We start from the raw sequence: 13,811 nt of genomic DNA on the forward strand, positions 1-13,811 counted from the left end.
ATAACTAATTTAAAAATTCAGGATAATGGACATCAGGCAGTTACAAAGAAATCGCCATGCTTTTTAAACAAAAATAATATTTCTATGAATAAGAATTTATGCTTTTGAACCTATCCTTGCCTCAAACCTGTTTCTGATGTCAATTATGATTTAGATGTCCTGAACCCAAACAAAACCACCTAAGCTTCTGCTGTGATGTGTTCTGATTACCATTTGAATAGCACTGAGCAATACTTTAGCTAATTATGTACTTAAATCTTCTGTGCTCAAGATCCAGCTCTTTCCCCCTTACCAGCTTAGATAAGAACTATCCAAAGTGGAGCTGGGTTTTTTTTAATGTGGATTTTTCTGTCATGTTTCATGTCACTTCATGTTTTGTGTTTTTTTTTTTAAAAATAATAACCATTTTTTTTCAACTTCAGAAACTACTTTCCTAAAATTATGATGACATTTCAGAGTTTTTGGAAACTCTAGTGGATAGTTTTATTTTCTTTAAGTTTTTTTTCCCTGTAAAAAAAGAGATGGCCTAAAATAAGACTAAAATAGGGTAATTAGCATCCTAAGTAAAGAGCAATAAAAAGAATTATATTGGAAAAATCGAATATCAGAACAAGGGAACAAAAGATATTTAAGAGTTAACTATCACTGTAAGGCGCAAAACCGTGGTCTTAACCCACCTTGGGGCTAAGGAGGAAAGATGGCTATGCCCTCTTTATGGGCAGAGAATGCCTCACACAGACATTAATCTTTCCAGTCCTCTATTCAAACCTGTGTTAGATCATAGGGGAAAACATTAGACATATGAAATTTTATGGAAAGAAAAGAACTTACACAGTATTTAGGCAGGATGTGGAGGTTTGAGGAAAGGTGAAATCCTGGGGTGAGAGGTTCTTAAAACACACAATCCAGTGCTCACTCACTCAGGGGTCCTGACAGACCCAAAGGAGGGCTAGATACCAATGATAATGCTCCTCAGACCCCTCAAGTTGATAGTATTTATTTGACAGATAGGAAAACACTAGATTCATTTTATAGATTAGCAAACTGAGGATTAGAGAGGTCAGAAGATTTATTCAAGGTCATACAACTTAATTAACAAGAAAACTGGAACCAGAATCCAGGTCCCATGACTTTCTAAAGTTCATAATAGAAATGTGAGAAAATGCTAGGGTTAGCTAGTTAGGCACCTTATTTTCCTATTTCCCATGAACATCACGCCTGAATATTATTTTACCTGCTAGAATGTGAAGGGGCGAGTAATGGAGTAATCTCTGTTCTTATACATGGTTCATGGAATATGGCTGCAAGTATTTTTTCTCTTTATTGTTATTATTATTATTATTTAGGCAAGGCAACCCTTGGTTGACCTCACAGATAGCAAGGACCTCGTCAGCTTACAATCCTTTATTTTTTTTATTTTTTATGCCTACAGCACCTGGTCTTCCTAGGTGGTCTCTCATCCGAGTACTAACCAGGCCCGACCCTGCTTAGCTTCCAAGATCAGACAGTATCGGACTGGTTCAGGGTTGCATGGCCATAGACATTTTTTTCTCTTTAAAACATAAGATAAAGTCTGTAATTATTCACAGTCACAAATTAAAATCACAATGAAAATAAGATGAAACCTGAATATGATAGATAAGAAATGTCAAATATGTGTTTGCAGAGGTATTAAAAACAAATAAAAGAATCAATGAAAGAGAGAAAGCTAAGATATATGAAGGCATTCACCAGCTACCCTTCAAAACTTTAAATAATTGCAAGGATGCGAAGTATTGAAATTATATTATACATTTGAGCAAATGAAAAATCCATAAAATCCATTTTTATATTATGAAATGTCACTTAAGGAGAATCTGTTTGTCTATCTAATGACCCATTTTGCAATAACTGCCTTCATAACCACCAAATAAATTTACAAGCCTAGCAGACTATGATTATTGTCTCTTTTCTGAAGTAAACTCTGTATGTGCAATTATAAGGGCAATGAAGTATATACAGAGTTAAGGAGGATGGGAGATTGTGATAAGAAAGGGTGTCCTTCCTCGAAGCAAATAAAAGAGTAAAGTAAATTTTGCGACATTCAGTCGCTAGTAGAAAATCTCTTTTATCTTTCATATCTGGTATAATGGTTGCTGCTAACGAAATTATGTTGAATTGACTAGGTACTCCACGAACCCGAACCATGTCTACAAGTTCATGTACTTATTACTAAGCGGAGACATCTAGGGCCACAATGACCTCATACAATAGCTTGTCTTGATTACCCCCCACCTTCTCCCCTCTACAGCCTCTGGTGCTCCCTAACAATTAACACACGTCTCATTCAGAATTTTGTTGTTGTTGTTGTTACTAAGATACAACTGAACTAACAGATAAAACGTGAATTAGATCTCTTTTTTCCCAAAAGAAATATTAGAATCAAGATTTAAAGAAAGATGGCCCTGCACGTTGTTGAGTATTTGCTACACCACTCTGCATCCCGTTGAGTTGAACTGTGCTGCACGAACTGAATCGTGTTAGCACAGATAGAGGCCGGAATGTTTAAATAGGTTTTGTCATCACTTACCTTAATTTAGGTTACAAAATTACTCTGACATGCTTCATAGAGGCAGGAGCTTTCCTGATTCTGCTCCTTCAGGTGAGTTTTAAACTCACTGCTGATTCTTATCAAGATAAAGATCACATTTTATCCTGCTAATGAGCTTTGAAGTATAGTTTCTCCTTGCAGGACTGTTATTCTTCAAAAATAGACCGAAGAAATTCTTGCTGGAGCCCTGTGTTTTTTCTTTTACTTCTCAAACCTACCCATAGTTTAAAACTGTCACCTCTGTTAAGAGTCTGCCTCACTAACGATCAGTGCTTTCTTACACACATCATCGTCTCTGAGTCTCTAACACATTTCCTCTTTGAAGCTTCATTTAATATGGGAAGGGATTTTCCCCCCCACACATTCATTTAAGATATTCTATTCAGAGAGCAGTTTTCACATCTCCTTGGGTCTCTTTTTAGAGAAGCTTTGCCCTCTTGTCTTCCATTGCTCTTCAGTAGACAGAAGAGATTGATATTAAAGCTTCTATAGACAACAATCAGGTATTCATACCTTAGCCAGCATCAGGCCCTACCTAAAAAACAAACAAACAAACAAATAAACAAACAAAAACTTAACTATAGTCTGAGGTTGTTTTCGACATGTCCATACCTGTATTATATCTTTTTAAATTGTTTTTGAAAAGTCCATGCCTTTAAAAGAAAACAAGCTATAACATCAGCATCAGTAACTAGAAAGTACAAGGAGTTTGATAGTACCAGAAAAATAGTGAAGAACTGCTCTGACTGTAAGTCAAATGCAAATTGCTTTCTTTTAAACGGTAGCATGATCAACACAAATGCTATTTCTGGGTCTTGGCACATCATACTGCTCACAGATGAAAGATGACTTAATTGCTTTGACCACAGTCCGATTCAGAAGAGCTCAGTTGGCAAATATAGAAAATATTTTGGTGCTATTTGCATTAGCATTTGAGTAAGAAGTGATTTCATTTTAACGTCCAAAGGCTAGGTAACAAAACAACCCGCAAGTAGTGAAACACACCTTGCAAGCAAGGGATAGGATCGCTGGCTAGGGTGTCTAAAGACGCAGAGGACACGTTAATCTTGTCAGCTACATCCGGTGCGAACGAAATACCGCTGGCCGTCAGCTCAGCATCTTCAAATTCAGATCACAATATATTGAGAGTTTATGTCTTTAGGGGTGAAGCAGTTAAGCATTCACAGAGATTTGTTGCCTATACCATCACCTTTAAATGACCTCCTAAAAAATCTTTGAGTAATTAATTATTATTTTAAATATTATTTTAAGGGCTTAAGTTGCTTCTCATAATTTCACCTAACAATGTATTTTTGATAAACCACCATAACAGTGAGGCTGCCTATATTTTAGAGTTTACCATGTAGCAACCCAAATAAAGTAAAAATATATAGAAGAGGGAAAATATGACACAAAGAATAGGAAATTTCTCCAGGCCTTGTATTAAATGCGATTCCAAAGCAAGTAATGGTAAAATGCAAACCAAAGCCTCTCCATTTCTTCTAACCCGTTATCTCTGAGATGATGTTACTTTTATATTTTCCAAACTTTGTAATATAGACAGCAAACTTAATTCAGAAAGAGAAAAAAAAACCCTGCCATTGTTGATTACCATAGCCAGGATCATAGACATTTAAATCAAAAGTCACTTGAGTTGGAAAAGGTTTAAGTTTTTTCAATAAATTATTTTTTATAATGACTATAAAAGTTATATAGTACACAGAGGCTAGCTGGAGCTAGATACTTTACTGTACCTGAATTGTGGGGAATACTTTCTGAGACATAAAGCTGACAATCAGACATCGAGTGTAACTGGGAAATAGCAATCCCTGAAAGATTAAAGTGTGAATTTTAGTAACCTCAAAGGCAAAAGCCATTGTTCTTTCGCCTGTGAACCAGGAGATAGAATGAGCAAAGGATAATACAAACACATGTACGGAGATCAAAAGGGTAAATTCATACCTCAAGACCACTTCATCAAAGCTGAAAGTGAGAATTTTTGCTTCACCAAAGTCTAAATTTCTTTAAAAAAAAAAAAAAAAAGCTCTTTGTGCTAAAATATAAGTGTAAAATGACTTAATTTTCAAAGTTAAACTGAATTATTCTTTATTGAAATTCAGTAAAGTCACTCATGTTGTAATATAATCACCAAGTGTTTTTAATGTCATAAATTTTCTTCAAAATTTAATTACTAGTAAAGAAGGGCAGATATCTGTGGTTAAGCAAAAATATGTATTGTTCATAAATATCATTATTATTTTTAAATGCATTCTTGATCCAAACAACATAAAAGAATATGGTTTTAGAATGAAATTTGAGGGGCAAAATTATGGAGAGCAATGTTTAAAGTTAGAAAAACTACTGTTAGTATTTTTTTTAAAAGAGATGAGAATGAATAATAATGCAAAGAACCTAGGGGAAATACTAGCATTTTTATTTATGTATTTTTTTTATTCTTGAGCTTTTTTAATTGTAAAAATAAAAAATAAAAACCTATACACATAACAAACAGTAAATATCTCTTACCTATAATCTCTCCACTTTTTATCAAAGTATTTAAAGTAACACATAAAAAACTCCACCCTTGACCTTCCAATTCCAGTTAGGTGTTTAGTAAACTTTCAGATTTTTTTCCTGCATGGATCTACCCACATACCTTTTTTTAATTCCAAATATAACTGTGTGATAGTCTACATTATGCTTTTTCAACTTAATTATGTGTCAGAGATGTCCTTCCAGGTCAGTATATATAGAGATTGACTTCATTTACTTTTTTAAACTGCATTCTATTTTATGGAATGAAGGCACCATAATTTATTTAATCATTTGCTTACTGAAGAACATTTAGGTTGTTTTGTATTTTCTGGCATTTCAGAAAATCCTCATACATATGTCTTTGGTACCTGTGCCATTATTTCTGTAGGGTAGAAATAATAATAGCATTGGTGTATCCAGCCATAGGGAGGGAGAAACAAACACCAACAAAGACCAAGGATAGATCCAGATTCACAAAGTTTTTGTATTAATGATCTAGATGGAAAAAGAAAAACAACGTAATCATTAATTTAGCATATATCATTAAACCAAAAAGTATGCCCACACGTTTGGAAGCATTACAATGGAAGACTTGAGAAGGGTAAAAACATAGTGGTATATCCGAATCAGAATCGACTTTGAACCATATCCGTGGCCATGTTTCTATCAATATACCAGTTAGTTCAGTCAAATCACACTATGGTAACCATTTCATAACTGGCCAGAGACAAATCCATGCGGTTCGAGGGAGCAGGAAGAGAGCAAGCACCCCAAAAGCGGGCAGGAGGCTATATTCAGGAGAAGGGAGAGGCAGCAACAGAAATGGACGCTGCTGACCTGGGAACACAACTGTGGCTCCCACTCCTGTGACCCTCAAACACGACCCCAGCAGTGAAAGATGCTGTACAATCTGCCAGCACCTGCAAGTTGTGTTAGAAAAAAGTAAATAGAATACAAACCAACAATGATAATTAAAGGTGACTGAGCTGGTTTAGGTGAAACAATCTCAGAAGCATCATAAAGCCTTAACATTAAATCCACATAAAATTTAAGTGCTTACAAAACGCTCGCACATAGTCTCATTTGATTAATACCCTGAGGCAGTCAGGAAACCCATGATAAATAGGTCCATTTTCCTCCTGGAGCTAAGTAGGATCAAGAAAATTGCCAAAGATTACACAGGTCCTCAGCTGAGCTGTGATTTCTACTACACCTGCTTGTACCTTTTAAAATCACAAAGAAGTGCAATCAGGTTCGGACATCTGTAAAAATTGTAATTCAAAAACTTTTTTTAAAGAAAAGACTGTGTCTTGATGAGACAAGCTCTTTCCACATCTACTGAATACACTAAATGTGTTCTCTGTCCCCACATCTGTAAACCTGCCTTTCCTCAGCCTTCCTTCTGTCCTATTATTCCTTTCACCCCCCTTTCTCCCCATGACCTTTGTTCTCAAAAACAATGGGAATATGGGAAGCAACTCAAAGGAGTGAGAATATTTAAGTACATGGATTACAAAACAATCTTTCTGGGAAAATCTCGAATTTTGATTGGCGGGGGCAATGGGAGACTTTTTTTTTTTTTTGAAGTACTTACAGCCTAGGATCAAGTCACTTTTAGAATTAACTTAAACATCTCTACGCCACATCATAATTTCCATTCTCTACATGGGCATTATACTACAATAGATAGACAGCCTGGTTTGTCTGATATTACACAGATAGTTTGAATGAAATATTTCATCAGAGGAAGGTCGTTCTTATGTTAAAACACTCTTGTCACAGTGCCTTGTAACTGTTGATTTCCTTTTTATATTACTTGCTTACCACTGTGTGAAAACAGCACAAATACATGTGTTTCTGTGTGTGTGTGTCTGTATATTTTTCCAAGTGCACTCAAATGGTGCACTTTTCAGCCAAATACATTAATAAAAACACCAAGTTAAATGTTTCTTAAACATAAGTTTAGATGATTATGTGCAGCGATGCTGCATTGCTAGATCAAATGACCTCATCAAAAATGTTTGAGAAGATGTCAAACTTATCCATGTCAAATTTCAAAACTTAACTGTGAAAAGCTCTCTAGCTCACCATCTGTTTATCTAGTTCCTTCTATATATAATCAAATTTCTTTCAAACAGAAACTCTTACATCGACAGAGTAAATGAGTCCAAATATTTGGCTTAATAGATCTTCACTTTTATTCCTAATCAAATAAAATTAATCTTTCAACTGAAGTGGAATTTACATTTGTCTGTTTGATCTACAATATTTTTGAAAGATATTCATAATATTTTGTACACTTCAAAAAGCATATCTACTTTTATTTGTATTTCAAGCAGTAGGTCTAGATATATAATCATAGATGAAAATATTCTTAATTGGAATATCAACTCTAAGTTTTACTGGATTTCAATCTTATTTATATATATTTACACTTCAGAAACATTTTAATTCACAAAGGGCTAGGTATCCATGATTCTACTACATGCATTAAATTTTTGGAAAGTGATTTCTCTTCAGATGATACTTCAGGCTCACAAAGCCTAAATCAGACATTTTGAAAGTTTGTGAGGTGAGAGGGCTGTTAAATATAGACAGTGAAGGGCAACTAAGGAAAATGGGGCTGAGCATTTACTAATGTTGATTAGTAAAACTGCACGAGGAACAAAGAGAAATTATACTTCAATACAGCATCATTTCACATTAATTTCCTTTCTACCATATGTGGTAAGCATCATTTACGAAAGAAAACAAAGAGAACTGCTTTTACCGAAAATAGCTATACTTAAAAGAGAGATGTTTTGGTTATTAAAATATCGAAATAGTAATTCAGCACTTGGTTTTTACCAGTCAATTAATTCCTGACAGCACAGAGGTTAATACAAAGTTAGTCTTTTGCATAAAATGACTAGTACAAATCCAGATTTAGAAATTAACCTGTGATTCAACTTCTCCCATCAAATTATGCATTTGTGACCAATTTAAAAAGAATATTTTATCATTAATCTCTAGAATAATAACTATATCTGAATCTACAAAACCTGTGTGTGTAGATATACAAACTCCTATTTACCAATAATAAGCTTCCAGGATTGTGTCTGACAACTTTTAAGGATCATAAATTTTCAGCTCATGTTTTGTAATTGTAATCAGTTTATCGCTGAAATAATTTTTGAGGCGTAAAATAAAGTGCCTCATATTTGAATGTTTCATATTCAGCATTTAAGTTTGTTGTGATCCACCCGATGTTCTCCTCGTTGCCAGGAGATGGCGCTGTGGGTTTTAAATCGCAGAGCTAAAATCCTAAAGCAGAACGTGGACGCCAGGCAAGCCCTAAAAGTGTTCAACAATTTTTCTTTTTAAAAAATTTTCAAATATTTTCTAATCTTAGATAAAGATAAGATTCGAGGGAGGAAAGGCATGTAACAGAAATAAGTATATCAGCCCCTAGGTAGGAATTGAATGCAGCAGTGCGTCCCAGGTAATCCAGGAGGGAGTGAATTCTTCAGAAACTCTTGTCACTAGTTTTCCTCTATCCCCACCCGCGTATCCTGCATCGTTCTCTGGAGTCTCAACAGTGCAGGGCAGGCGCCAAGTTTTTCCGCTCGCCTTAAAAGTCGCCACGATGGAAAGACCCCGCGGGAGCCAGGTGAGCCCCTGGTAACGGGACCCGCGTGCGCGCCCGCGTGGGACGCACTGTCGCGCGGGGAAAAGGCTGCTTCTAGGGGGTCTGAGGATCTCCCTTCAACGTTTGCCCAAATTTAAGCTAATTGTCACCAAACGGTCGTGAGGATCATCCTCTTTTCTTTGAAATAGATAAAGAAGAAAGAAAATCATCCAGGAAGAACTTTATATCAACAGGTTTCGACTTCTCCACGGTCGAAGTCCTTGTAATTACCAAGCGCTTTAAAGCAATTGCAGGGCCGGGGCCCTTGGCTCCATGACAGTAATATCCCAGCTCCCTCGGCCCTACACCCTCACTGCCCTCCTCATTAGCCTCGCCAGTCCTCAACGCACACGTGGACCCGCAGTATCTATCTGCAGTGAGCTCCGTAGGACCTGGCGAAGAAGGTAAGAACATACTGATGACCAAACGACACCGAAAGGCTTGACTTCGGAGCTCCATGGGCTCGAATCTCTCCGCGAACGAGTTGATCCTGCGTTCCCAAACCCGGCGGGGAGCAGGATGATGAGCCTCAGCCGCGCAGGCTCCAAGCTGACCCAAGTGACACCAGACGGCGTGGGGCGGGCGAGGGGCGGGTGTAGGCAAATGCGACTTCAAGGTCAGTATGCCGCTGACCCGGGCTGGAGAGCTGCCAAGGGTGCCCGGGCCTGGAGCGCTGTGGGACGCGCCTGCTTCCGCGCGGTGGACGCCGCCACTGAGGACTCGGGGACTGCACTGCCCCTGCGGTGCACGGGAGACGGTCCGGCTGGAGGTCCCCGCGGTCCTGGCCAGACGCGACCTTCCTGACTGGACTCTTCCGCGGCCCGGAAGCGCCTCTGGGAGAGGGTCCCACCGTTCTCGGGGAATTGGCTTTGCCAGAACATCTCCCAAGCGAAAGTTCATGTCATTTTTGCCAAACTTGCTTTTACTTTTCAGAATGTTCTCAAATAGATAAATTGAAACACACACGCAAACACACACAGAGACCATCCTCCCTTTCAGAAAACCCACAGATATTCAAATCCCAGTGTTCTGGGTTCTAACTTTTTAATCTAGATTAGTAATAAACGGTTTATCAGGGCTATAGAAAAACAAAGAGGAACTCCTGGCTTTGCTCGTGAAAAGTAGATTAGATTGTGTGCCGTTCAGATTTTACTTAGGTTCCTATTTCAAATTTGAAGCAAAGATTAATATAGATGATCACTAACAAATTTAAGTTTGACCTAAAAAATTAGTTTGGCCTGAACTGAAGCACAGTGCTCTAATTTCAGTGTGGTGCTGCTTGCTAAATATTTTAGAATCCTTTTCAAAGCTATAGGTATGGTCCCTCCTACTGTGACAAACCTGTTTTCATTTATGCACCACACGCTCTGGAGTCTGCAAATTTGGTGTCCAGCCCTGGGTCAGAACGCTCCCGGTCCTGACGTGTGTGGGCCAACGGGCCTCGCCGCGCCACCCAGCCCAGCACCAAGGGCGCCCTGCTCGGTGTTCCCTGAGGGCGCCCATCTCTTGGTCTGGCCTCGGGGAGCTGCCTGAGCTGCCCCCACCATGCTGCAGGCAGAGGAGACAGTCCCCTGCATTTCCTGCCACTCAGTTGCTTTGGTAACTCATAGTGACCTCTGAAAACGTACAGACACGGAGGACTTCTCTTCTAATGCTCCGTTCTCAGGGGTCATCTGTGGGTCAGGAGATCTCCTCGCGGACTAATTTACGAACCACCCTGTGTTCCCCGGCAACCAGACGATGTTTATTTTGGCTTTTCCTCTGTTACCTTTCCAACGTTCTGGTTACATCAGGAGCCCAGGCGCTTTCCCCGGTTCTTGGCGGAACAAAGTTCAAGTACACAGATTTCCGGAGCTCCTGCGGCCAGAGGGCACTAAGTGAGCAGCTGACGCCAGCCCTTCGCTGGACCGAAACCAGGCGGCGGGATCAGACTCAAGTGAGGAGAGAGAGCCTAGGCCATCCATGACTTAGGGCTAGGGACGATTAAACCAGGTAACGAGACACTGGACAGATGTGTTTTCATTGCCCTGTAAGATAAATGCAGTGTTAAGTGCCTGACAACTTCCCAGAAGCAATCAGCAGAAGTTTACGAGTACATAAACCTCAAAGACCATTCCCCGACAGTTGTTATAAGGCCTACATTTAGAGCTTCTATAAATTCTCCCGCAGTTTCCCAAATCTAAGTTTCCAGTGACTATTATGCAGCCACCTCCTCCGGGGTGACCTGGGGGATTTTCTCGAATCGCCAGGAAAGAGGTTTTTGGCTCCTACTGGGTGAACTAAAGTTGTGCGAAAGTTTGTTCCGGAAGTTTGGATGGCCAGGGAGAGGAGGTGGGGGGTGGGAGGAGGGCGTGGGTGTGGGGTCTCGGAAGGGCCACGGGGTGCTCTCCGTGCTGAGTTATCTGATTGCAGCGAAGGACCAGGGTCTGGCGGGGCACAGGTCTCAGCCGGGACAGGCGGCGCCTTGGCCACTTTGGGTGGTCATCCCTGCTGGGCATTCCGGGGGAGCCCCAAAGGGCACAGCCCTGTGTGGCACCCGAAGCTAAACCCGAGCTCCCACTCGTCCCGGGAGTGGTAGATCCTTCGCCCTTCCAGCACCTACTGAGTGGCGGGCAGGAATCCAGGCGTCCCGCGGAAAGGGCCAGCCCCCTAGAAAGGCAGGCTGGGTGCAGAGCCGAGTTAGACATCTGGGACGTGTCTTCATTCCGCTCAGAGCCACGATGGGGGCGGCCTCCATCCTCCCCAGGACTTTGATAAGTTAGTATCAGGCACACACAACTCACCTACGTGTTTATAGAGAACCCTTGTTTATGATGCCAGGGAAAAGAAAGCTAATTGAAAAACAATAACAGGAGGGTGCCTTTAGCTTCCTAAAGGGAGAGGTTAACAGCTGCGAGCGGCGAAGGGAGGTGGGAGGGAAACCGTGAGCGCGGGGCTGCCCTGCACGGAATCGTGCTTTTGGATCCTCAGCGGGACCCGTGGGCCGGCGCAAACCTTCCAGAACCGCGGGCCTGGGTCCCAAGGCTGAAGAGCCTCCCGCAGCCCGCTTGCTCTTTGTCAGTCTTTGGGCTCCAGTAAATCGGAAGGCACTAAGGTAACCCATGACTGCGTGGGACTTCGGTCCGCGTGAGACTGGATCTCAGGCAATTATTTTGGAAAGATTCCGCTGGGCCCCTATTCATCCTTTCCAGGTGAAGACGCAGACGCCTCTGCGTCGTCCCTGCCCTTCCTTCATGAAATAAGGCGCCCAACTGTTCTCATATTACCATTCAAAAATAGGTTCTGTGGCGAACCTCATTTGTGAATCTATTACAGAGATTAATAGATTATTTCTCCTTTTTCAACTAATTCTCAGTTGGGAAATTTAACCATATGGTAAGGAGAGAATTAGAATTTCATCACATTAGAGCAAAATGTAATGAAAAGAGTCCAACACCTGGGGCCAACTCAGAAAGGCACAATTAAAAGGTTTTTAATGAAACCAGAGAAACCAAAAATTTCATAGGCTTCAGTAATTCTGCCACATAAGAAAGATTTATTAGAGGTGTTGGGAAATATTGTTTTTACTTATGTCATGAGGATGAACACCAGCCGCTAAATGCCATGTGCTCCCAGACACGCAGCTCGGGAGCCAGAGGGACGGCGTGTACCATCTCCCATCCCGAGAGAAGCCCATCTTCACGGATCTCCCTCACCAGCCCTCCCAGAGCCACCGGGGCAGGTCCAGATGTCCCCGAATGGCTTCCTAGCTGTGGCAGTTACGTTTCCGGGCAAATCAATGCACACAAATGCCCACTTGGGGTGTGAGAAGATTTGACGCCTGGTGAAGTTGACCATTCTGGGACAACGGGATTTTAATCTGGAGAAAAGTTCGAGAAATCAGTTTCTTTCTGTTTAGGAAACTGTGCTTTATCGTCGTCATCACTGTAGCAGTTACTTGGAGTCTACCGCAAAGCCTCCCCCCACCCCTTTTAATCTAATGGGCTGTAAAATCAATTTGTTCTTCATTTCCGGCCCCCCCCCCCAAATCGTGTTGGAAATGGGAAGGGGGGGGGTGGAAATAAGGCAGTGTATTCAAGGGAGAGGACTGCTTTGCTCTCTTACTAGCAGAGAATTTTGGGTGAATTTGGGGCAAGCCAGCGGGGATACCACTTCGCCCTCTATCCCTAAAGTCCCATCTCCAAATCCAGACCAGAGTCATCCTGCGAACAGGGGTGGAGTATAATTCTCGCCTGAAAGGGTAATTTAGCCCAAGATGAGGCGGCAGTGGTGAGGGAAGGGCAGTGGGGGTGGGGTGCGGTGGGTGGGGGCGTCAGCTTTCCTGGGGACTCCCAGGCTTCGCCGCCATCCACAATTTGCTGAAGGAGCAAAGAACATCCTCGGCTCTAAGTAGGGCTTTTAGTGTGCTCATTGATGAGTGAAAGTCGCCACACATGTCAAGCTAAAGGCAGTTGTTGGGTTACTAACAGGACCCAGCGCCTTGCAAACATATGCGCTAAGCTGTGTATACAGATGGCAGGCAGAATAATGGAGCAGGCGCCTTTTATAAAGCTCTAGCTGCTGCCTGTCTTCAGACCTGGGAAATGAAACTATTCAGACTCACGGCCAGATAGCGCCTGCGATTGTTTGTTACCGTTTTAATCCTATTAATTAAAACGTTAACCTGATTGGGTAGAAAGCGCTGTCCCAACAGGCGAGTCTTCTTCATAATAACCTACTCAGAGATAATGATGTAAAAGACTCCCCCGTCTGTGGCGGCGGCTGGTTGATGGGTCCGGAAATCTCTTGAAGGTGAATCCAAGCAAGATAAACGGTGCGGAGAGGAGGCGCGGGGCTGGGCTCAGAGCGGCGGCGGCGGCGGCGGCTCCACTCCCTCCGCGCCCACCCTCCCACCATGCGGGGCCGCGGCCCATGGTGAGCCCCAGCAGCCAGCACCACCGGCTGGAGACGAAGAAGAAGAAGAAGAGGCGGCGGCGAGCGCGGGGGAAGGCGAAAAAGAAAAAGAAGGGAGAGGGCTGC

The 13,811-nt window shown here is 41.6% G+C and overlaps 1 protein-coding gene and 1 pseudogene across 1 annotated transcript in view; one reads left to right on the top strand and one right to left on the bottom strand.

Annotated features, from left to right (window-relative positions):
• Window positions 1-1,423: 1,423 nt before the first annotated feature.
• On the bottom strand, window positions 1,424-1,542 carry LOC112472699 (annotated as a pseudogene).
• An 8,901-nt stretch (window positions 1,543-10,443) lies between these two features.
• BHLHE22 (basic helix-loop-helix family member e22) overlaps window positions 10,444-13,811 on the top strand; it is a 5,051-nt gene continuing 1,683 nt past the window's right edge. Inside the window, exon 1 of the mRNA XM_025041114.1 lies at window positions 10,444-10,728. Coding sequence (XP_024896882.1) covers window positions 10,444-10,728 — 285 coding nt within the window. The remainder of the gene's footprint in view (window positions 10,729-13,811) is intronic.

The sequence above is a fragment of the Pteropus alecto genome, unplaced genomic scaffold (genome assembly GCF_000325575.1).
Source record: "Pteropus alecto unplaced genomic scaffold, ASM32557v1 scaffold87, whole genome shotgun sequence".
Lineage (NCBI taxonomy): Eukaryota > Metazoa > Chordata > Mammalia > Chiroptera > Pteropodidae > Pteropus > Pteropus alecto.